This window comes from Monodelphis domestica, chromosome 5, assembly GCF_027887165.1.
Source record: "Monodelphis domestica isolate mMonDom1 chromosome 5, mMonDom1.pri, whole genome shotgun sequence".
NCBI lineage: Eukaryota > Metazoa > Chordata > Mammalia > Didelphimorphia > Didelphidae > Monodelphis > Monodelphis domestica.
In genome coordinates this window covers 2,511,479-2,535,784 of record NC_077231.1, presented here as the reverse complement: position 1 = coordinate 2,535,784, position 24,306 = coordinate 2,511,479, and the positions used below count along the sequence as shown (strand labels likewise).

The 24,306-nt window shown below is 45.9% G+C and overlaps 1 protein-coding gene across 1 annotated transcript in view; it reads right to left on the bottom strand.

Moving 5' to 3' along the window:
* LOC100617139 (probable cation-transporting ATPase 13A5) overlaps window positions 1-24,306 on the bottom strand; it is a 101,758-nt gene that overhangs the window by 72,563 nt on the left and 4,889 nt on the right. The window contains exons 2-8 of the mRNA XM_056797600.1: window positions 13,421-13,594; window positions 12,720-12,866; window positions 12,147-12,217; window positions 11,980-12,060; window positions 6,949-7,018; window positions 5,013-5,147; window positions 422-494 (exon numbers count right to left, since the gene is read on the bottom strand). Of these exons, the coding sequence (XP_056653578.1) occupies window positions 422-494; window positions 5,013-5,147; window positions 6,949-7,018; window positions 11,980-12,060; window positions 12,147-12,217; window positions 12,720-12,866; window positions 13,421-13,594 (751 nt within the window). The remainder of the gene's footprint in view (window positions 1-421; window positions 495-5,012; window positions 5,148-6,948; window positions 7,019-11,979; window positions 12,061-12,146; window positions 12,218-12,719; window positions 12,867-13,420; window positions 13,595-24,306) is intronic.

Sequence of the window (24,306 nt, the reverse complement as noted above, 5' to 3'; positions counted from 1 at the left end):
TCGGCAAAATTGATCCAAAGCAAGCTGAGAGATAGGCGCTGGAGAGGAAAAGGTAAAGAAAAGTAACTGCTGACACATTTCCTCACAATGAGCTAATTTGAGGGGAGAGAGAGAGAGAGAGAGAGAGAGAAACAAAGGGAAACAGAGGCAGACAGAAACAGAGAGAAAGAGACAGAGAACATAAATACACACAGAGAGAAACTAGGAAGTCTAGCAAAGCAACAGGGAAGGGAGGTTAAATTAATTGAGGTCAATATCTGCATATAAGTATGTTAGGAGTTTTGGAAATAAGGCAGGCTGGTAGTAGTGAGATGACTGTGAGTATCTTCAATCAGAGAATTGAGGAGATTGATGTCACTAAACCGAAACAAATTCCATAGTGGGATAATAGAAGATTTAACAAAAAGGAAAGGTTACCTACCTTCCTCCTTGGTGTGGACTGTGACCTGAATTTTGTTGTGGCCCTCCACGAGGTTGTGTAAATTCACAGATTGCTGCGGGATTCAAAGGCGAAATACAAATACCAGAAAGTCAAGCTCCTGAAATACCCTCTTCTGCTCTCTTTATGGTTGAGAGCCAGTGTTTGCTGAGGAAGAAAGCATTTTGCCCCCTCCTGTTGCTCTCGGTCTTCTCATCCCCATCACCACCAAAGCCCTCCCACTTCCCAGTCCCCATCTTCCTCTGCCATCCCACTTGTTTTTGCCCTGGGAAATCTCCATTCTATTGTAAACAAACCGCACGGCCCCTTGACCACCCAGCCCTCTGCCAGGATCACTCCCATCACCTGCCTTATCCATTCCTATTCACATGCTCGTAAGCCCTGCTATTGGAAGTCACCTAACTGTTCCACCTTCATTCACTCCAAATTCATGTTCTCTAATCTTAAATCTGGCTTCGTTGCTATGTGGCCATCTATCTGGTCTTCACAAATCAGCTATCCTACTTTGCACAGCAGTGAATCCCAATCTTTTCTTCTTATCTGCCCCCTCATGCCACGCCAAATTCCTTCCCTCACAGCAAAAGAGTCTGTCTTCTACTTTCTTGAAAAAAACAAACAGGAGACATCCTTTGAGAGCTACCTCATCCCCCGATATCTCATGAAAACTCCCATAAAAAGCCCACTGGAAGCACAGAACATCCCTCAAATTCTCTCCGTTGCTCTAGTTCCTGACAAAGAAAGAACTTTTCTCCTTGACGAGATTAACCCTTACTTTAACCACATACATGCTTTCTCTATGCCAACGTTTCTTTCTACGTCCTCTCCTATCCTTTCAGCGCTCCCCTTCCCATTCCCTCCTTTTCTCTCCTCTGGATTTCTTTGATGCCTACAAACAGGCTTGTCTCCTTCCATCAAAACAAAGAAAACAGCAAACAAGACCAAAAGCCCTCCAGGTGACCCTCCCATTCTCTTCAGCTCTCTCTTCTCTCTTCCACTATGTTCCCGTAGTTTCCCTTAGTAGAACACAAACTCCTTGAGGGCAGATCCTGTTCTGTTTTGATTCTTGTCGAACCAGTGGACACAGAAGAGAGACCTAATAAATTCTCATCAAGTGATTGGCTGCTTCCACTTCCTCACCTCCCTCCATCTGCCCCTCCCCAAGTTCTAGTTCCACAATGCCACAGTTTTTGGTCACCTCTGACTGAATGTCCCATCAGTATCTCGAAATCAACATGCCCAAGACGTGCTTCATTCTATTTTGTCCCAAACTTGCCCTCCTCTAAATATTCTTCCCATTGGAGACACCGTCCTATTTCTAGTCTTTTCCCTCTCCCTAACTCCCCCTCTGCTTCCACTAAGTTCCCAGTGTTTGGCCATTCTGCCTCCTCAGCAACTTACAACTTTCACACACACACACACACACACACACACACACACACAGATAGCCTTCCTTTACACTTAAAAATCCTTTAACCCAAGTTCCGTCTCCGATCTCCTCTTGCCTGGACTATTTCAACAGCTCCCTATTGGACTCTCCAATCCATTCCCCACTTAGCTATGAAAGGCACACTTCTAAGACTCAGGTCTACCTTTGGCACTCCCTCACCCAAGAACCCTTGTGGCTCCTGCTACCTCAAGGATAAAATGAAAACTTCTCAGCCTGCATTTGGAATTCTCCACCATCCGGCTCTTCCAGGCTGATTTTGTCTTACTTCTCTTTGCAGACTTTATGGGATAGTCTAAGGGGCCTCTCACTTGCTGGCCAAACTCAACGGACCATCTCCCATTCTCCTCCCTTCCCAAGTCTGGGTCTTCCTCGTGCCTGGACTGTTTGGCCTCCTCCTCACGTCTCCCACTGGGAAATCCTGGCTTCCTTCAGGGCACATCTCACAGGACCCCTTTCCAGAGACTGCACATTGTTCCTGATTGGTTCTCCTGAAACAGCTTCATGTTTACTTTTCTGTTTACAGAAGACTGTCTTCCCGGAAGCTCCCTGAAGGCAGAGAGAGTTTCACCATAGTGTCTGTAGCCTAAAGAACAAGCCCAGCACTCTGTGTACACAGCAAGTGCTCATTAAATATCTGTTGAATGGAAACATCCCTAGAGTAGGCTCCAAACCAGCAGCCAAGGCCAGCCGGTGACTATTTGGAGAACAGGCCCACAGCTGAAGTTGGTTTCACAGTGAATTCATGCTCAAAAACTCCCTGTGGACACACTCCAAGAGACAGGCCCCCTTGAGAAGAGGAACCCCAGATGGCAGCCACAGGAGTTTAAGCAGAGCCCAGGCAGGCAAAATCGTCTTACAAATGGGCTCATCCAGAAATTTGTTTCCGAGTCCCTTTGATTCCCATGATGTATTACACTAGAAACAAGGCTACGAGAAGAATTCAGCTCCCAAGACTGCCCCCCCCCCACCTCAAGCCTTTTATTCTTCTGTCATATGGCAGAGATGCCATAGATTAACTGTCTAACAATGGAATTCTAATCATTCTCTATGTGGTGCTTCAGTCAACAAAGCTCCTTCTTTCTGCTCCAAAACAATGAGACAGAGACAGAGACAGAGACAGAGAGACAGAGACAGAGAGAGAGGGAGGGAGGGAGAGGGAGAGAGGGGGGAGAGAGAAAGAGAGAGACAGAGAGACAGAGAGACAGAGAGGGGGAGAGAGAGAGAGAGACAGAGAGACAGAGAGACAGAGAGACAGAGAGACAGAGAGGGGGAGAGAGAGAGAGAGACAGAGAGACAGAGAGACAGAGAGACAGAGAGAGGCAAAGGAGGAGGAAGAGAAGAGTGGTGGAAAAACCGGAGCAGGCATATGCCTTGAGGTGAGATTGAGAACATGGAAACAGGAAACATTTGAAGTTATTTTGGTCCAGCTTTGGGATGACGAAGGCCAGGCTGGCTCTGTTTGAGTTCGGCTTTGGCTATTTAACTATGAAATATGGCTCAGGTTAATCTGTGCCAGTAAAATGCAAATGTCAAAAGGCTGGTGAGTAGGCAGAGATGCTGCTCCTGCCAAGCCATCATGGCCCATCAGTCAAGCCTGGCAGCTCAGGTAGAATTTCAGGAAGTATCGATTGATTTTATGTCGGCTTACCATGGCCAAGGGATTAAATTCTAATAGTCAGGCTCAAAGAGAGGTTCTTGGAATAACTGCTAGCTATACACATATTTGTTTAATGTTGCCACCCTTTCTGGAGAAGTGGAGACTTGGGGGTCACACGAAGAACACCGGCTGGTAACCTAACTGCAAAGCCAGCCCAAAAGAACATTGGAGCCTCCCTACCGGAATTTCTCTTATTCTACGGCAGCTTCAAGGTAACATCTCACAAAGTGTTTGCAAAGCATGAAAAACGACTTTTGTTGGCCTGCTCCCCTTCCCCTCTGCCTCCACCCCCACCCCATTATGCACTGACTGCCCCTTCTAGAAAATGTGAGCTATGTAAAGCTTGGGGGCACCGGCTCTTTTTATGTCATATCTCCAGCATTTAACACGGTGCCCGGCAGATAGTAAAGCGTTTAAGTAATGCCTTATCTGTCTCTGTCTCTCTCTGCCTCCCTCTCTCTGTCTCTCTGTGTCTCTCGCTCAGTCTACCATTTGTAATGGCAAAGGAGGCGTGGGGGAAGCAGGCATTGGAGTGCTAAGCTGATAGAAGCCCTTGGGGAAGAGGAGGATGGCATACATTGGCAGTGCCATGCTCCCCCCTAATTTGGAGCATTATACAACTGTTCCATTGTGCTAGATGACCAATCGCTAGTGGGATGGTTGTGCCCCTCCCCAATCCACGGAGGATTCCTTCTTATTTCCCTTCTTGCTATTTATGAAGTAAAAATCCTTTTGACAAAACTGATGAATGTTACTCGGTGAAATGAACCTGGAGGAGGGGTATTTGATGGAGGAAGAACAGGCTGGAATGAAGGCTTCTCCATCCTCTTAGGGGAACCCCCAGAGCGCTGACCAGGGAGTACAGCCAGGCTCTCTTTGGAGGCGTGAATATTCGTTAGGCTCGAATTGCTAGAAAAGGGGGCAGCGAGAAGGGTAGGCTGAAGGAGAGCTGGACAGTTGCCCAAGGGGCTTACATTCTAATGGAGGAAACAAGGCCTGGAAGGGAGGGGGCACAGGGCAGGAAGCCTGGGGTGGGGAGCTCCAGAGTAGAGCCGGACAGGAGATGCACCCACAAAAGCAGTGCCGGATGTAACTGGGCCAAATGATTCTAGACCCACCAGGTAGGTGAGGTCTGGGCGTGGCTGATCTCTAGAAGGAAGCAGAAGAATTCGGGGATCCCGGAGTCCGGGGCAAATAGAGCTCTGAGAAAGAAGCCCCTCTCTGAAGTCCTCTTGACCAGTCTCTGCTTCGAGGCATGCGGTGAGCAGGAAGCCTTGAGCCCAGCTTTGGAAAGCTCAGATCATGAACGAGATTCTCCTCCCTGGACTTTTCTCATTCTGCCTTCCCAGGACGCCTCTGCGCTCTCTCGGCTAGCTTCCGAGGGCACAAACCTCTTCAGATACTTGCAGCCCCTCCCCAGACTCTACGGGCTTCCCCAGGAAGGGGAGGGGGTCAGCCGGTGGCCTTACCTGCCGGAGATCGTAGACACTTAAGATGATGGAGATGACCGTCAGGATGATGATAGCCACGGAATACTCGATATAACCCTGAGACAGCCACAGAGTCAAGGTAAATGCTTGGAACACATAAAATGGATTCAGAACCTGCAATGGGAAAGACACGGTCAGGCAGGCCTGGGAGCTCTCCCTTCCATTTCCTGGGCGCCTGAGACCAGAGGGCAGTGGCATAGGGCTTTATTAAAAAGTCTCAACTTCTTGGTGTTCTGAGATACCCAGGAACGACGCACTGAATGAATGGACGAGGATGAACAAATCTTTCAAGATGATGCTCAGCACATGCTTTTAGGAAGCCCAGCAGGACCTCACGGTGGCCAGGCCAGGCTCCAGTTCTGCTACGAAGGACCCTGAGGGCGAATTCAAGAGCCACAAGGAGAGTGGCTGGCATAACTCAACCTCTTTTCCCTTCACTAAGAACCCCTCTAGGCTTGTAGCCCACTCCCTCTTTTTCTTTTTGTAACCCTTAACTTCTAGCTTGGAATCGACACAAGTATGGATCCCAAGGCAGAAGAGCAGCCTATGCAATTGAGGTTGTGACTTGTGCAGGGCCATACAGAGAGGACATGTCTAAGGTCACATTTGAACCCAGGACCTCCTCTCTCCAGGCCTGGCTCTCTATGCACTGAGCCACCTCGCTGCCCCTATAGCACCACCTTTGGATATGATCTATTTGTTGTTGCTGCTGCTGTTGTCATTTCAGCCAAGTCCTCATTTGGGGTTTTCTTGAAAAAGATATTGAAGTGGTTGGCCATTTCCTTCTCCAGCTCATTTTACAGATGAGGAAACTGAGGCGAACAGGGCCAATTAATCTGCCAGGGTCACACGGCTGACTGGGGAAGATGAATCTCCCTGACTCAGGCCTGGCATTCTATCCACTGAACCATGTAGCGACCCCTGCCATGAGGTGAGCTCTCCTCAATGTGCCATCTGTGGTATCAAGGAGGTTCCATGACTGCCAAGTGGCCAGAGAGTGAGAACACTCGGAGAGATCCCAACTTCATCAGAAGTGTGAGGCAGCTCTTTGCCCGGCAGCAATGGCTCCAGGTGATGCTGCCCCTTGAATGGCTCTTCTCTCCCAATGGCAGAGCTGAGGAGACTCTTCTCTATTTCTCTGGTCCCGGAAATGAGGCGACACGGGCATCCTTCGCTAACGAGAGTTGGTCACCGTACGTCAGGAGCATGCACGAAGGGGAGAGGGCTACAGGAAGGAGGCTTGTCCGCTTGGATCTTTCCTTTGCTCTCGTTGATTTTGGTCACTTTTGTGTCATAAACTAGCTCATTGTCTCCGCTGTAACCTGCCTTACTCACAAGTGACAGCAATTCTGTCTGCTTAGAGCAAAGTCTTGCTAGGGATGCTCATGCTATTTGGGGTTCAGGAACACTCAATAGCATGTGGGGGGAAATTCCGGGGGAAGTCATCCCCCCCTCCGCTAACGTGCTATTGACCTCAGGCACCTTGAAGCCAAACCTCAAGCAGGATGGGTTAGATTTCATTTACGACATGGACCAGTAGAGCCAGAGAATCTGGGTTCAAATTTCACCTACGAGCTATGCGCCCTTGGGTCCATTATGTAAGCGTGATGGATTTCATTTTTTGAGGCTCCAGTTTCCTCCTGCACAAAATAAGGTAATTTGATGAGCTAGACTGGGACACCCTTTCTCATCTCGTGATCGCACAGACCAGTTCCCAGAAATCTAATTACGGCAGAACCGTACTTGGAACCTGAGCACAGACTTTGCAGGGTGGAAATGCAGGAAAGGTTCCCAGAGTGTGGAAGTCCTAACGGCATTTGTCACAGAAGGCAGCTAGCTCGCGGCTTTGGCATGAAAAGTTTGTAAAAAGGGGGGAAGGAAATGGGTCACGAAAACTGGGAGGGGAGCGACTTACCTGTTTAACGAGCAGTTTCCAAATCGGTTGAATTTCAACTTCAATGGCATTTGGTCCACAAATCAACCTCCTGCAAGACATTTTGAAAGAACGCGCTGTGATAACACATGCATAATCCAGAGGAGAGAGAGGGAGGGAGACCATTTGATCCGAGGGCTTCAGAAAACGTATGTGGAAAATCGTTATTACATGCAATTAGCAAAACAATACATCTTTATAAATTAAAAAAGAAAGAACATGGCAGCAAAGCATGCCTCTTCTTTCCTTCAACTCCTCTCTTGGTCTCATTGTTGGCTTGAACGATCGTGAAAGTGCCCTCCTCCCAAAACAAAAGCCTAAACATGGATTTGTCCCTTGTCAACTAAGGCTGCCTCTTCTCTGAAAAGTCATTCCACTTAAAACAGCTTGCCATCATCCTGACTTCCCCCAGCATGCTCTTTGTTCCATCCCAACCCTTACTCAGACTGGAACCATTGAAGTTAGCCTGGATTGAAACCCCTCCCTCAACTCCCCCTATCCCAATCAGTGGCCAGCCTTGTTAGTTCTGCCTCCTCTCCCTTTGCATGAGTGCCACCATAGCTCACACCTCATCATCTCTCCCATTGATCACTGCACAAACTTCCCGTTAGTCACTCCATATCAAGGCTGTATCGAGCCTCTCCTCCCTCCAATACATTTTCCATGTTTCTGCCAAAATGATTCAGCTCCAGTCTGTGTTGCCAGGCTTAATAAATAGCACATCCTTTCACAATTTCGACATGCTCTCTCCTTCCACTCTTCCCTCCCCATCCATCTACATAGCGGCTAAAATAACCTTCCTGACGCATATATCTGACCGTATAACTTCCTCGAAGAAATACCAGCTTCAGTGTTCCCCTTTGACCTCAAGGATAAAATACAAATTCCCTACTTAGCCTGACATTCAGTGCCTTCCACAATTGGTTTCCACCGATTTTTCAGCCTTATATTATAGTGTTCTCCATTCATGTGCTCTAGATCGTAGTCGAAATGACAGAGTTGTTGCCTGAATGTAATGTTGGTTTCACATTTCTGTGCATTCATGAACTCCACTCGCCTGACCCTCCTCATATCTGCCTTTCAGAATTGTGAGGGCTCAGCTCCGGGGTCACCACCATCAGAGACCCTTCTCTAATCCCCTCAGATGAAGGTGGCCTCTCCTTCATTGTTTTTGTCATTCAGTCATTCAGCTATGGGTGACTATTTAACCTTGAGGATCATACTGTCCATGGGGTTTTCTTGGCAAAGGTACTAGAATGATTTGCCATTTCCTTCCCCAGTCCATCCCTTTTTTACAAATAAGGAGCTAAGGCAAATGGGGGTTAGGTGACTTGTCTAGGGTGACACAGCTAGTAATGTCTGAGGCCAGATTTGAACTCAAATTTCCTGACTCAAGGTCCAGTGCTCTATTAACTGTAACACCTACCAGCCTTTCCCTAGCTCTTATATTCTCTTCTGTTTCCACCTCTGTCTCTATCTTGTATTGTATACGGCTCTATACATGCTGTATCTCCCACTCGCCCTCCTGAACATTAGAATAAAATCTTTCTGGAAACAGAACTGTTTTGTTTTATACTTTGCATAGTCAGCACCTAGGACAGCACCCTGCACATATGTAAAGAAATGCTTCATTCATTTGAGTTGAATTGAGTGGATTCTGGTGGAGGGTTTGTATCCACAGGTAAGCCTCAGCTTTACTGAATGAGCTAGGAGTGACAGCTTCCTTTACAAGGAATTTTTGGGAGAAAAACAAACTTGGCACGGTTCCCTTAGGTTTTCCTTATTCTTCCTGTCTATTTCATGCCAGGATGCCTTCCTTCACCCATCCATTGAGCTATATAGAAGAGCACTCCTCGTCCGTTCAGGCCATGTTTACCTGTGATGGAGTTCGTTTGCAAAGGTGCCTGCGTGCTGCCTTGTGTTTCTGCTCCAGGGAAGTCTTTTGACTAGTGTTTCATGGGTGTGAAAGCCTTGCTCGTCCATTTGGCTAAACTCACTTTAAGGGCGTTAGGAACAAGCCAAGAATGACTCTGAGATAAAGGGAGACTTTCTAGTCAATGGGGCTTGGGTGAATTGGAGGCGATCATTTCCTGGTCGTTGAGCCTTAAGGAAAGTGGTGGGGAGAAATGCTTCTCTGAGCCAAAACCAGAGCTGGGCTCCCTCAACTCTCTGGTAAGGGCAGCACCATGGCTTCCTTGGGATTTGTTCTTCTCTATGTACCATGCCCTCTGACTCTAGCTCCTCTTTCTACTCCCCTCCTCGTCTTCTCTTTTGTGCTCTTTGGTTGGTTTTGGGTCTTCCTCTGCCTGATACCAGGCTCCCTTCTCCTTACTATTAACCCCTTCCTTTATTGTCTTTGTAAGAAGTGCCCATCCCGATCTTTCCCATCCCCAAATGGATAAGGCCTTGGGAGTGGGGTGGCAAAGAAACAGTGTTCAGAGCCGGGCGGATAAAGTTCCCCCTTGCTCACTGGCTTTTTGACAGCCATCCCATTTATATTGCTAGGCTGGATGCTTACACTCAGTTCTTAATAGAAGAGTCCACATGCTGCTATTTGAGAAGTAAATCCCAACCACAAGGCGGCCACAGCCATAGGACTTCCTGCCTGGTTATGCTCTTCAGAGCACAATTTAAGAAGATATTTGCCAACTTCCCTTAAACCTCTAGAATATGTGTGTGTCTGTATATATACATGTATGCGTACTGTAACGGTGGGATTAATTCTCCCCTAGCTATTTCTAGATTTTAATCACCACGAATGTATACACCCCCACTTAATCCATAAGAGGGGGGGGGAGGTCTGTGATCTGGGCTATAGTGGGTGACAAATCAGAAATGACTGACTGCCCCCAAGCAGTCCTAAGCAAAGCTAAAGCTGCAACTGGCCCACAGAAAGTGGAAGGAAGGCACAGGAAGTGACACAAAGAGCTGTCTTTAAAAATGCTAGTAACTTCCTGGGACCAGCTCTTTCTCCTTTGACATTGGCCTTGGAGATCTAGCTTGGGACCTTGGGCTGTTTCTGGTAAGTCTGCTCTTAGATCTTCCCTTAGGACTATCACATGGGTGAGTGAAAAGGCCAACTCCTTTTCCTGGCTCTTCTGGAGGTTCCAACCCCCTGGAGAAGCCCCTCATCTTGGAGGAGGCCTCATGGCTGGAACCCTTGTTTAATTTACTTCTGGGCCCCCCTTTGCTGGGGCCTCTTTTGAAGCCCTGCCTGGTTTGGACCTGGCCAGAGTAATATCTACCCTCTCTCTCTCTCTCTCTTCTCTCTCTCTCTGTCTCTCTCTCCCTGTCTCTGTCTCTCTCTTCTCTCTCTCTCTCTCTCTCTCTCTCTCTCTCTCTCTCTCTCTTTCTTTCTTTCTCCCTCTCCCTCTCTCTCTCCCTCCCTCTCTCTCTCTCTCTCTCTCTCTCTCTTCTCTCTCTCTCTGTCTCTCTCTCTCTGTCTCTGTCTCTCTCTTCTCTCTCTCTCTCTCTCTCTTTCTCTCTTTCTCCCTCTCCCTCTCTCTCTCCCTCCCTCTCTCTCTCTCTCTTCTCTCTCTCTCTGTCTCTCTCTCTCTCTGTCTCTGTCTCTCTCTTCTCTCTCTCTCTCTCTCTCTCTTTCTCTCTTTCTCCCTCTCCCTCTCTCTCTCCCTCCCTCTCTCTCTCTCTCTCTCTCTCTCTTCTCTCTCTGTCTCTCTCTCTCTGTCTCTGTCTCTCTCTTCTCTCTCTCTCTCTCCTCTCTCTCTCTCTCTTTCTCCCTCTCTCCCTCTCTCTTTCTCTCTTTCTCCCTCTCCCTCTCTCTCTCCCTCCCTCTCTCTCTCTCTCTCTCTCTCTCTTCTCTCTCTCTCTGTCTCTCTCTCTCTGTCTCTGTCTCTCTCTTCTCTCTCTCTCTCTCTCTCTCTCCTCTCTCTCTCTCTCTTTCTCCCTCTCTCCCTCTCTCTTTCTCTCTTTCTCCCTCTCCCTCTCTCTCTTTCTCCCTCTCTCTCATTTCCTTGCTTTCACTCTTTCTCCTTTTGTAAATAAACTACCATTAAAAAGTCATTCTGACTTGAGTCATATATTTTCAGTGACCACATTTTCATATATTTAGCCCAACCATTCATTTTAACCCTTACAGAATATATGTACACAGATACCTCCATATCTCCATATATATACATACAGCTTTAAGTTTGATAAAGGACTTCAAAATAATATTTCATTTGATCACCACAACAATCTTGAGAATTAAGTGTTATTATTATCCCCATTTTAGAGATGGGAAAATGAAGGCTGAGAGAGGATCAATGAATTGGCTGTGGTCATATGCCGATGGAAACAAGCTCTGAACTCAGGGCTTCCTCCACAGCAGAGCCTCAGACGTGTGGCCTGCTCTCCCAAGTGCAACCCACCTTATTAAAGCGTTAATGTGGAAATAGTTAAAAATAGAGCAGACAAAGGGAGGATGCGGTTCTCTAAGTCACTATGTGCCTGGAGCCTCCCTCACGTACACTTGAGTGCTGCTTCTCTTTGAATGTGTCACCACATTCTACAGCATCAAGAACCTGTGAAGTATGTGAAGGGCTGACATGGAAAAGGGAGCAGACACGCTCTCTCTGCCCCTGAGGGCAGAGCCAGGAGCAGTGGGTCTAAGCAGCCAAGAGGCTCAATGCCTTAACATGGAGTTTCCCCCAATAGAAGCTGCAGCCTTGGGAAGTCCGGGCCCGTTCTCAGCCCTGGAGGTCTTCAGGCAAACACCGAAGGAGCCCTTATGTGCATTGTTATGGAGAGGATCCTGCTTCGGGTCTAGGCTGGACACAGCCCCTCTTTGGTCCCTGCCAACCCGAAGGTTCCATGAGCCAGAGAAGAGAGAAGAACGTTTTTCCAAGCTCTGGAGAGAAAGAGTCCGGAAGCCCTTCAGATCGCCAGAAGGAAACAAGCTGTCAGCCACCCACAAGAGAGACCAAGTGCTCCAGAAGAGTGAGAGATCAGAAGGCGCCGTCCGACCCTCGTTCTAGAGAAGGAACGCGTCTGCAGGAAGACCTTCATCCCTACCTCATCTCCTGCTCTTCCTTCTGCAGGCCAGACCCGAAAGTGTGGTGAATGTCAGAACAGGAGTTACTGTCCTCCAGCAGCCTGTGGGGACAGCGAGAGCACTTCAGCCAGGGATGCCCTGCTCACATGACCTCCGTGTCCCCCAGCATGCCCCAGGCCAGACGTACCCAACTTTCTGGAATCGCTCCTCAACGTCGTCCCAAACATACCTGATCTTCTGTACCTGGATGCAGCGCACCTGTAAAGGCCAAAGGGAGAAGGACCCTGGCGGTGATGGCCCCGCTGATCCCTGGATTTCCTTTCGGGGATGTGGGTTTGAGTCTCAAATCTAACCCTAGTATCAGAGTGACCTAAGGCAAGCCTCTTCCTTCCTTGGGCTCCAGATTCCCCATCTGTTAAATGGGAAGAGTAGGCAGGATGAACTAACTCAAATGTCCCTTCCCCCTCTCTCCTTCTGAGCCAGCATTCCCACTCCAGGTATCCTGTACTTCACTTTATCTTCTCCTGATGGTTTACAGAACTTGTATTGTGAAGTGAAGTTGGTGAAAGTGAGTGTTCCTAAGCTTACTGTCCGAGGTCCTACGGCTAGTCAAAGTCCGGGCTAAGCCCGCACGGCTGTCTTCTGCCTGAGCCCTGAGCACTAACCACTGGGAAACCCTGGCTCTGGGCTCCTCGAGGTCCTGCCCTGAGAACCCCGCTGAGGACCCACACAGCAGACTTTTCCTCTTCAGATCACTTACTTTAAACTCGGGCTTCAGCACGGCTCTGTTTATGACTGAATGGCGACCACCAACAACAGCATCTCCTGAGTTTGAATGGATAGGATTCTTCAGCACTGACAAGTACAGGCAGATCACTTTTTTCCTGGTGTATTTCTGAAATTCATCCTAGGAAGACACAGGCGAGGTCAGCCAGTTCCCCAGGATCCTCAGGTGACAGAGTGGTTAAGTGTAGACAACCAATCAATCCACCTTCGCTGCATCTGAGTCACCCAAAGGGGCTTGTGAGGAAAGTACTGACTGTGAAGCCAGGAGTCCTGGACTGGAGTTCCAGCTCTGCCACTTACTTGAGTCCAGAACTTCTGGGCCCCTTCTGGCAACTTGGGTGCAATTTTTGCAAAGATAAGGGGGGGGCAAGGCAGGCCCAGAAGCTGCCTCCTCCTCCAAAACTGAGAATTCTACTTGGTGGCTTGGCCTCCTGAGGCCCCCCCAGGAAGGGAGCCGAGTAGGGAGGTAGGATGGAAGGAATCCCATTCTCCTTCCTCTTCGTGCTTTCTCTTCCTGTACACTGAGCCACTTTGGGACTACAGAAGGTCAGTGTCTTTCTTATTCTGGACTACCTCCCTCTCTTTGGGAGTGTCATTGCCCAGGAAGCCCCCAAAACACCCAGAAAGCGCCCCATCTCAGCACATGTTCTCACATGCCAGGCAGAGGGAACTCACTGTTGTCCGAAGCAAAACGACGTCGGCTTCTCTCAAGGGACAGGGTGCACAGTGTGCCCATACATTCCACTGTGGACGCCAGTAGAAAATCAGCATCAGAAAGCCACAGGAGAGGACAGACCCTAAAAGGCAGAGGGCTCTCCGGACATTCTGGGTCTGGTAGCCAAATACCTCCTGCAGAGAAAACCAGAAGTCTTGTTTATACTTTCCTCAAGACAATTCTGAACCAAGATGGCCACAAGCTCTAGCAGAGTCCTGGCCATGGAGGAATCTGGCTTCAGCTTGTTCAATTTGCATTCTTCACTCTTTGATTACCTTGGCATGAGGACCTGAACTGGAGAAGGTGAGAGGGAGCCAGTAAGGAAGAGCAGGAGGGAAGAAGGGGAAGCTCCTGAGGCCACATTCAATTCTTGGCAGAGAAATTATAAACCACCTTTCATATGCCCACTCCTAAGTGACCTGAACTCAAGACAAAGCTGGGTTTTCTTTGACACTTAAAAATTTATCTAGCAAGACATTACTTTTAAGAAAATGAAAAATTTTGGGGCAGCTGGGTGGCTCAGTAGACTAAGAGTGAGGCCTAGAGATGGGAGGTCCTAGGTTCAAATCTGGCCTCAGACACTTCCCAGCTGTGTGACCCTGGGCAAGTCACTTGACCCCCAATGCCCAGCCCTTACCACTCTTCTGCCTTCGAGCTAATACACAGTAGTGACTCCAAGATAGAAGGTAAGGGTTTAAAAACAAATGAAAATTTGAAGAGAAACACATTAATGATGCCAACTTTATTCAAGTTCTATAGTATGAATAACCAGGAAATGTTTGACTCTGCCTTTCCTCTCATACCTAGAACAGTACCGGACACATAGTAGGCACTTCAAAGCTTTTTAAATTAAAAAGCTTCCTTATTTTCACTAGGAGCAAACATAAATTCCCCTGTTTGGCTTTTAAAGTCCATCACAGCTTAGATCTGACCCATCATTCAAAATGGACCACATTGTGTTTCCCACCCCACAGACTCTGCAGCCTTCAAGCTGTCTTGCTAACTGTAGCCCATAGAGGACGTCTTCTTCCCTATCCCCGTGCCTTAGCACAGGCTCTCTCGCTACCTCGAATTCTCTCTCCTTACCGCCTGGTGTAAACCCCCTAGTTTTCATCAGATCTCTTCTTCATCCTCCCCACCGTCTTCACTCTAGGACCTGCTCAAAAGATTGCCTTGTGTTTGCCTTTTATTAACCCATACGTTTAGATACAGTGCTACTAGCTATGAGTAGAATCGTTCCCCTGGAAGAATGTAAGCTTTGGGTGGGGTGCTCTTTGTATCTCCAGCTATCCCAACACATAGCAGATTCTCAATAATAAATATTTGTTTATTGATTGGATGGCTACTACCAACGGACAACAGGGTGGTCCCAGATTTTAAACAGGAGGAAGTGGGCTCTTTGGATTTGCTTTGAGAAATGGCAAAATCCCTTTAATGATCCCAACTTCTTTCTGAATCACAGACCCAGGTTGGTAACTATCCTGCCAGCTCATCAAAGTTTCAGGTCCTGGGATACGACAGTCATTGAGCAATTAGAAATGTATTCAGAATCTGGAATGACCTCCAGGGATTGGTACAGAGTGAAAGGAGGAGCAAAACCAGGAGAACATTGTGCACAGAGACTGAAACACTGTACTACAAATTACAAAAAGCAATGGACTTCTCTGCTAGCAGCAATGCAGTGATCCAGGACATTCTGAGGGACTTATGAGAAATAATGCTATCTACATCCAGAGGAAGAACCACGGTGGGAGCAGAAACACAGAAGAAAAACAACTGCTTGATCACATGGGTCTAGGGGATAGGATTGGGTACATAGACTCTAAATGAACATCCCAGTGCAAACATCAACAGCATGGAAATAGGTTCTGATCAAGGACACATGTAAAACCCAGTGGAATTGCGCCTCAGCTATGGGACGGGAGTTAGGGGAGGGGAGGGAAAGAACGTGAATCTTGTAAACATGGAAAAATATTCTAAATTAATTAATTAAATAAAAAAATAAAAAAGTCAACAACTTGATTAAGGAAGCATAAAAACAAAAATATTGAGGAAAATAACATCTTAAAAAAAAACAAACAGCTGAATGGCAAAGAAAAGACAAAAATCCACTGAAGAGAAGAGCTCCTTAAAAAGCAGAATTGGCCAAAAAGTGGGATGGGGCACAAAAATTCACTGAAAGAAAATTCCTTAAAAATTAGAATTGGGCAAGTGAAAACTAATGATTGCATGAGACATCAAGAAAAAATAGAATAAAAAATAGAAAAAAAGAATGAAAAAATAAAATATGTAAAAGAGCATATTGGAAAAACAACTGAATTGGGAAATAGATTGAAGAGAGATAATTTACTAAATATTTAGCTAACTGAAAGCCATGATAAAAAGAAAAAGAGACTAGAGATCACATTTAAAAGTTATCAAGGAAAATTGTCCCTCTATCCTAGAGGGAAAGTGTGTAAGTTCGCAGAGAGAAGTGTCATGAGACCAGGAGGAAGATTTTGGAACTTTGAAGGAAGGGTTAGGCGGAGAGCAAGGCTGTTTGTTAGCTGTCTCTCAGGAGAATATCTGGAGGTGGTGGCTTCAAATTTCCTTAGTGGCTAATCCTGTCCTTTCCGGATTGCTGTTTTGCTTGCTGTATTTCATTGAGGCAGTTCCTGGTGAACCTGAAGCACCTGCAGCTCCCTGGCCCTAGCAAAATCTTCCACAGACCCTTTCTTTAAATCCAGCTAAGGGGGGGGGGCAGCGGAGTTGTAGGCTTGGTTAAGATCAGGTATTGGGGACTTAGGCAGTTAGGGAGGATTAGAGTAGGAAATTTACTCAGAAGAAATCTCTGAAGAGATATTTAGATCTGGTGGCTTTAGGCAGATTGACCCTAGTTTAGATATGCCCAAACCCCTTCTACCTTCCCTTGTTTATGAAATACAGCAATCTCTCCCTGTTATAAAGTGATCTGTGTTTATTATTTCGGAACAGGCTCGGCCTGGACTGGGCTTGTCAGCCACAGATAGCCGTCCCAAAGTTCGAAACCCTTGATCACCCCTTGAAAGAGATCAAAATGACAACCCCCAACAAATTTCAGAGTCCCTAGGTGAAGGAAGAAAGATGACAAGCAGACATAAGGAAGAAATTCAAATATCATGGCATCACAGTGAAGGTAATACAAGATTTAGAACTTTCTACATGAAACAATCAGAGAACTTGAAATGGAATATTCCAGAGGGCAAAGGAGTTAAGATTACAATCAAGAATCATATAGTCAGCAAAATCGCAAAGGGGATAACGGAGATTTCAGGAAATAGAGGACTTTCAAGAATTCCTGATGAAAAGACCAGAACTGAATAGAAAAGTTGACTTTCAAAAACAACACTCAAGAGAAGCATTTTTATGCTTGAGGAGATGCCCATCAATTGGAGAATGACTGAACAAGTTGTGGTATATGATTGAGATGGAATACTATTGTGCTATTAGAAATGAGGACCAGGAAAAATTTGGAAAAACCTGGAAAGACTTACATGAACTGAGGCAAAGGAAAGTGAGAAGAAAGAGGAGAACATTATACAAATAAGCTTTATTATACTGCTCTTAGGTTAAAATGAAAGAGAAACCAAGGGATCCCATAAAGTTAAAATGCTTACATTTCAACATGGGAAGATAATGCTTTTAATTCTTAAGAACTTTATCATGATTTGGGCAGTTAGGAGTATACATAGACAGAAGACACAGCAGTAAGTTGACTATGATAAGATGATATAAAAAATAAAATGAGAATGCCCAAAGGGTGACAAAAGAATGTCTGCCCTTTGATCCAGCCACAGCACTGCTGGGTCTGTACCCCAAAGAGATCATAAGGAAAAAGACTTGTACAAGAATATTCATAGCTGTGCTCTTTGTGGTGGCCAAAAATTGGAAAATGAGGGGATGCCCTTCGATTGGGGAATGGCTGAACAAATGGTGGTACATGTTGGTGATGGAATACTATGGTGCTCAAAGGAATAATAAAGTGGAGGAATTCCATGGGGACTGGAATGACCTCCAGGAAGTGATGCAGAGCGAGAGGAGCAGAACCAGGAGAACATCGTGCACAGAGACTGATACACTGTGGTACAATCGAAGGTGATGGACTTCTCCATTAGTGGCGGTGTAATGTCCCTGAACAATCTGCAGGGATCAAGGAGAAAAAAAAACACCATTCATAAGCAGAGGATAAACTGTGGGAGTAGAAACACCGAGGAGAAGCAACTGCCTGAATATAGCGGTTGAGGGGACATGACAGAGGAGAGACTCTAAATGAACACTCTAATGCAAATATTATCAACATAGCAATGGGTTCAAATCAAGAAAACATGTAATGCCCAGTGGATTTACGCGTCGGCTATTGGGGGGGGGGGGAGGAAAAGAAAATGATCTATGTCTTTAATGAATAATGCTTGGAAATGATCAAATAAAATATTAAAAAAATTAAAAAAAATTAAATCTCAATAATAATATTATATTTTAAGAGATTTATTAATCATTAGAAATCAAGGAATAAAGAAGATACAAAATAAAAAAAATAAAATGAGAAAGAGGAATGCATTGGGAGAAGGCATAAGGGAGAGATAGAATGGGGATAAATTATCTCACATAAAAGGGGGATTAATGGAAGAGATTTTACAATGGAGGGGAAGATGGGGCTGGTGAGAAATGCTTGAGCCATACTCCCACTGGAATGGGCTCAAAGAGGCAATAAAAATACACTCAATTGGGTATAGAAAGCTATATTATCCTACAGGGAAGTAGGAGGGGGTAGAAGATAAGAGAAGTAGGGGTGGAAGGCTTATAGAATGGAGGGAAGATTAGGAGAGACAGTGGACAGAAGCAAATGTTATAGCATTCAAATTCTTAAAGGAAAAGTTAAATGAGTAATTAGAGAAAGTAGACAGTAAAACTACTCTAGTGAGGGAACTCAAGTTTCCCTTCTCAGAATAAGATAAATCAAACCAAAAAAGTAATCAGAGAAGTTAAGGAGATGAATAGAATTTTAGAAGTTAAATATGATAAACATCTGGAGAAAATTCAATTGGAAAAGAAAGATATCTTATTCTCAGTTGTACATGATGCTTACACAAAACTGGCCATGTATTTAGGCATAAAAAGCTTACAAACAAATGAAGAAAAGCTAAATTCTTTTCAAAGTATAATGCAACAAGAGTTATATTCAATAAAAGGCTGTGGAAACATAAATTTAAAAATAATTGGAAACTAAATCTAATCCCAAAGAATGATTGAGTCAGCAAGTTTCTCTGACAAAGGCCTCATTTTTCATATTTATAAAAATGAGTTGGATTTATAAGAATACAAGTCACTACCTACTCAATAAATGAACAAAGTATATGAACAGGTTGTTTTCAGATAAAAAAAAACCAAAGCTATTTATATTCATATTTTTAAATGCTCTAAATCACTCTTGATTAGAGAAATGAAAATTAAAGCAACTCTGCATACTATTTCACACCTATCAGATTGACTAATATGACAGAAAAGAAAAATGACAAATACTGGAAGGGATGTGTTTTGGGGACACTAATACATTATTGGTGGAGCTGTGAATTGAAACAACCATTTTGGAAAACAATTTGGAACTTTGCTCAGTACTAGATCTGTACCCCAAAGAGAGATTTTTTAAAAGTAAACTAACTTACATAGACAAAAAATGCTTATAGCAAGTTCTTTATGTGGTGACAAAGAATTGGAAATTGAGGAGATGCCCATCTATTGGAGAATGGCTAAAGAAGTGTGCTATATAATTCTGATGGAGGACCTACATGAACTGAGCAAAGTAAAGTGAGAAGAATCAGGAGAACATTGTACACAGTAACAGCAATATTGTATTATGAGCAGCTGTGAATGACGCAGCTATTCTCAGCAATAATGATCTCAGACAATTCCAAAAGATACGTGATGAAAAAAGCTCCAGACAAAGAACTGATCAATCTGAATGCAGATCAAAACTACACATTTTTCTTCATTTCCTTTATTTTTCTTGAGTTTAGTTGGGGGTGTGAGATCTGTGCTTTCCCCCCACATCATGACTAATATGAAAATATGTTTTGTACCATGTATAACCGACATCTAATTGCCCGACTTCTCAAGGTGAGGGAGAGAAAAGGAATAAGAGAACTTGGAACTCAACATTTTTTTAAAGCTCAAAAATTATTTCACATGTAATCGAGAGAAAAATAAAATACAGAAAGAGCTGGGATTATCTCCAAGGGGAAAGGGTGTAATAGAGGACGTGAAAGGACTGCAATTTGAGACCAGGATTTCTTAGGGACATTTGACGTAAAACACATCATGAAACAATATAGGACAAGGAAGGCACTGCACCTCGATTGACATGCTTGGAGCAATTAATGCAGAAGAAAGCCTTTGGCAACGATGAGATTTTAAAACTCTAGAATGCATAGACATAGAAGGGCCATTTCAGTGTGGTGTTTTTGTTCAGTCATTTTTCAGTCATGTCTGGCACTTTGGGATTCCATTGGAAAAATTTCCAGCAAAGATATTTTCTCTTCCACCTCATTTCACAGATGAGGAGATCGAGGCAAACCAGGGTGAGTGACTTGCCCAGGGTCATACAGCTAGTAAGTGTCTGCGGCTGAATTTGAACTAGGAAAATGAGTTCTGAATCCAAGTCTGGTCCTCTATCCACTGCGTCTCCTAGTTGCTCATTACATTTTAGTGGAACAAAAAGCATACATCTAAAACTACAAGCTACCATTATGTTCAACAAAAAATTGGAGTTTTACCAATATACGAAGGACCAGAGATGTCCCATTTCCCTGCTATTATTTGACACAGCTCTAAAAGATCTAGCAGAGAAAGGAGAAGAGAAAAAATTAAAGACATAAACATTGTCAAAGAGCAGAAAGAATTAGCCCTATTTGCAGACATGATGGCTTATTTAGAAAACTCAAGAACTTGCCAAGAAACTAATTGAGGCAATTAATAAGATCAGCAAAATAGCAATATAAGAAATAGCTCCCAAATCGCCACCATTCATGTCTAGCAATAATAAAATCCAGCAGCAATATGGAAAATGAAATCCCATGAAAAACAATCACCGATTCCTAAAAATATCTGGGAGTGAAATGACCAAGGTCGGCTCGAGACGCGTCTAAATACAGTGTCAAAGCACAACTTTACAAAGTTAAAAATGGCAACCAGTGGAAGAATATTGACTCATCAGAAGAGTCAATACGACTAATGTAAGAGTCGTTGTGACATTATCTAGATGAATATGTGAATGTAATCTGATGCCAATCCAATTTCCAAGGCAGTCTCTGGAGTTCCTAGCTGGCCACAAGATAAAAGTGGAGAATAGCTGATGGACGTAGCCCAAAGGCTTATTCATATTGGCACACTATCAGAAGAAAGTGAGGAAGGCTCTCAGACCACTGGGCGGATGGACCCTACTGGTGAACTTATGGGAGAAGAGACAAAGGGGAGAGAGGAAACAAGCATTTATAGAGTGCCTACTATGTGCCGGGAACATGATAAGCATGTTTTTTTGGTGAGTATTATCTTAGGTTACCTAGGTAGCACAGTGGATAGAAAACCAGGCCTAGAGTCAGAAGAACTGAGGTTCCAATCTGGACTCAGAGATTTTCTATCTTTGTGACCCTGGGCAAGTCACTTAACCCCAACTGCCTAGCCCTTATTGCTGTTCTATCTTAGGACTGATACTAAGACAGAAGCTTTGATTCTCACAACAATGTTATTATTACTTCTATTTTACATTTGAGGACACTGAGGCAGACAAGGTAAAGTGATTTCCCCAGAGTCAACCAACTATTAAATGTCTGAGGTTGGATTTGAACTCGGGTCTTCCTGAATCTAGGCCCAGCACTCCATGCACATGGTGGAGGTGATGATCCATCTAGAAAGAATGCCCATGTTGATGAGGTCATAAATACATTGGAATATTCGAATGTTAGGGAGAAGGAAAACCTTTCTGAATATCCCAGAGATGCCAAAGGGAACTGGGCTGTTTCCAGCTATTACGGGCTCTTCTCGGTGGTCCTCCCTTTGTCAGGGATGCTGTCAAGAAGGTTGCTATCCAGGAACAGGTTGGACTGGACAGACACTGAGGACCCTTTCAAGGTCATCTATAGCCAACATCTGAGATTCCATGATTTCTTACCTCGATGATCTCTAATTGGAGACGAGTGACATGAATACAGGGCTCTGAGGGGGCAGAGAAGCAAGAGGAGGAGACCCAGAGGTAGTGAGTGACTCCATCCTTCATCCTTGTTTACGATAAGGGGCAGCATCCCCCCAGCCCCACCCCCGCGACCTAGCCAATGACTGTTGTATGCCACCAAGGACTGCATGCCAGCAGCAGAGTCCCTGAATGCCGAAGGCAGGCGCCTCCTGAAGATGTGTCCAGGTAATGAGAAGCTTTGGGTGGTCATCGAGAGGGAGGGTAATGGTGGAGGCTGCATCATTACCAAACTGGTGCCAGACTTTTCTGCCATCTCTTAGGAAAGAGCCAAAGTCACGTTCTGAGCTTCATTGTCTGATGAGAAAAGATGCCGGGGATGACGATGCTCTGGTCCTTGAGAGATGGCCCTCTTCATGCTTTGGAACACTCCCTTCTCTATCAGTGTGCCCGGAGAGGCACGCCTGGGAAGCAGATTTGGAGCATTTGGTTGGATCTGGGACCCTTCCAGGACAGATTCTCAGTAATTGAACGATCCCTCATTGGCTGTGGGATTTGATTTATTCGATGACGCTCTCTGCTTCCCTTTGGACCAATTACCCTCAAACCCAATTAGACTTTCCCCAATAGTCTCTGCCTTTTCTCCAGACTGGGTGAAGTCTGACCCATCTCCTCGAGGCAGATGCTCTTAATTCCCTGGTGGAATGCGCGCAGAAGAACAGAGGAAAGTCAGAGTAGAAGAGGAAGGGTGTGTGTGTGTGTGTGTGTGTGTGTGTGTGTGTGTGTGTGTGTGTGTGTGCATGCACTCAAGTCCACCTTTGGAGGGCGATGGGTAATTCTAGCAACATTTTGAATATGAAAAGGCAGAGGCAAATGCAGACTGTTCATGCTGTCCAAGTGCTGAAGCTCTGAAATCATTGCACTTATCCTCATTTCACACAGGTTTCAGACTGAGGCCAAGAAAGGGAAAAGGAACCAACCAGACTTTCCCTTGAAGTCACTAGCGGGCCATGAGCTCAAGTGTCTTGGCTCCCCATTCACGGATCATCGAGTTTAAATGCTTTTCTTTGAAGAGGCAGCTGAGTTCTGGCCCACCAAAGGTTCGCCCAAGGTCCTGGGGCATAAGAGGCGACGCTGGCATCACGATGCTTCTCATCTTCTTTCCAGTGAGTTTCAAGGATGCTGGGAAAGGCAAGGCTGGTCGCTGGTGGGAAGACAACCCTAATCCTGTGCCTTTCTTTGAGAAGAGCCTGGCCCCTAAGAAAAGGGCTGAGCCTGGAATGAAGAGAGTGTAAGGCGAGCAGTGAACGAACCCCTTTAAGCTTTGGCTGACCATCTTCTCTCTAGAGAGAGTTACGTGACCCTGGGCAAGTCCCCTAAGCTGTGAGCCTCAGTGCCCCAACCTCAAAGGCAGAGACCACAATATACACAGCACCCACTCGCCCCCAAAAGGCTACATGAGAATAAAATGTCACGTTATAGGTAAACTTGGAGAGCTTCCATCAGCGGCAACTCTTACCTCTGACCTACACACGGACACACACACACACCGCAAGATCCCTGCAATCCCTCCAGGTCTATGGAATCCAGCCCTGACCTACTGTGCACAGTCTCCAAAAGGGTAATCCTTGGCCTCCTTCTGAATAGCCAGCAGTGACTTGATGATGCTAAACTCGGTGAATGAGGATTATCTTCGGAAGAACCAAGAGATGAGGCGGCGAGTGAGGAGAGGGGATGCCACTGAATTCATGTCCAATCTCTGTCTTCACTCAACATTCAGGTTCAGTGTCACTGTGAGCCAAACACCCAGGGACTAGGGACCTGGAAGGACTCTCTCTAGGTTGCCAAGTGACAGAGCCTGGCCCCATGCTAGGCACACAGCAAGCTCTTAGAAATGCTCTTTCCATATTAAATGTCTCTCTAAGGCTCTTAGACAGGATGAACCAAGTCCAATGAGATCTTTGATCTATAGCAGGAAGGGACTTAAGAGGCGATTAAGCATAATCCCCTCGTTTTACAGATAGGGAGACTGAGTAACAACTGAACTGATGTGCCTAGGACCGTGCAGTAGTAAATGCCCAAGTCAGGATTTGAACTTGGATCTCTCAGGTTCTAAGCCCAGAGCCCTGCCCATTACATCTAAGTGGTTGTCCCGTAGTGGTCACCAGGCTCCTTAGCCCAGAGGCAGAGTCTAGCTCAGACCAGCAGCAAAGCTGCCCCTCACGCCAGACCTCCAAACAAAGCGCACCGAACTGAACATGTGCTGAGCAGCCATTTCCCAGGCAGCCGGTCCACGGTGAGGGACCTTCCAGCGGCCCCTCTGCAGCGCCCCCACTGCTCCTCTGGGGCAGAGCAGTGGCACCCCCCTTCCAGGGCAGCCCCACAAGGACCCAAAGGGAGCAGCTCTGCCTCTACAGCCACAAGGGAGAGCTTGCTCTGCCCAAGCACCCTGCTCTGACACACAGGAAGGGCTGGAGGTTCGGGGAGAGCTTGGGGGCAGGGGACGGCCGGCCATGCCCGGCCGGCTTAGCGAAGGGCCTGCAGAATAAAAGAGCCTCTTCCTCACCTGGGCCTGAGTAAGGGAGAGGCTGACTCTGCTGCCTGCCCTCCTCCCCATTGGCTGCCACCCCACTAGGTCCACTCTAA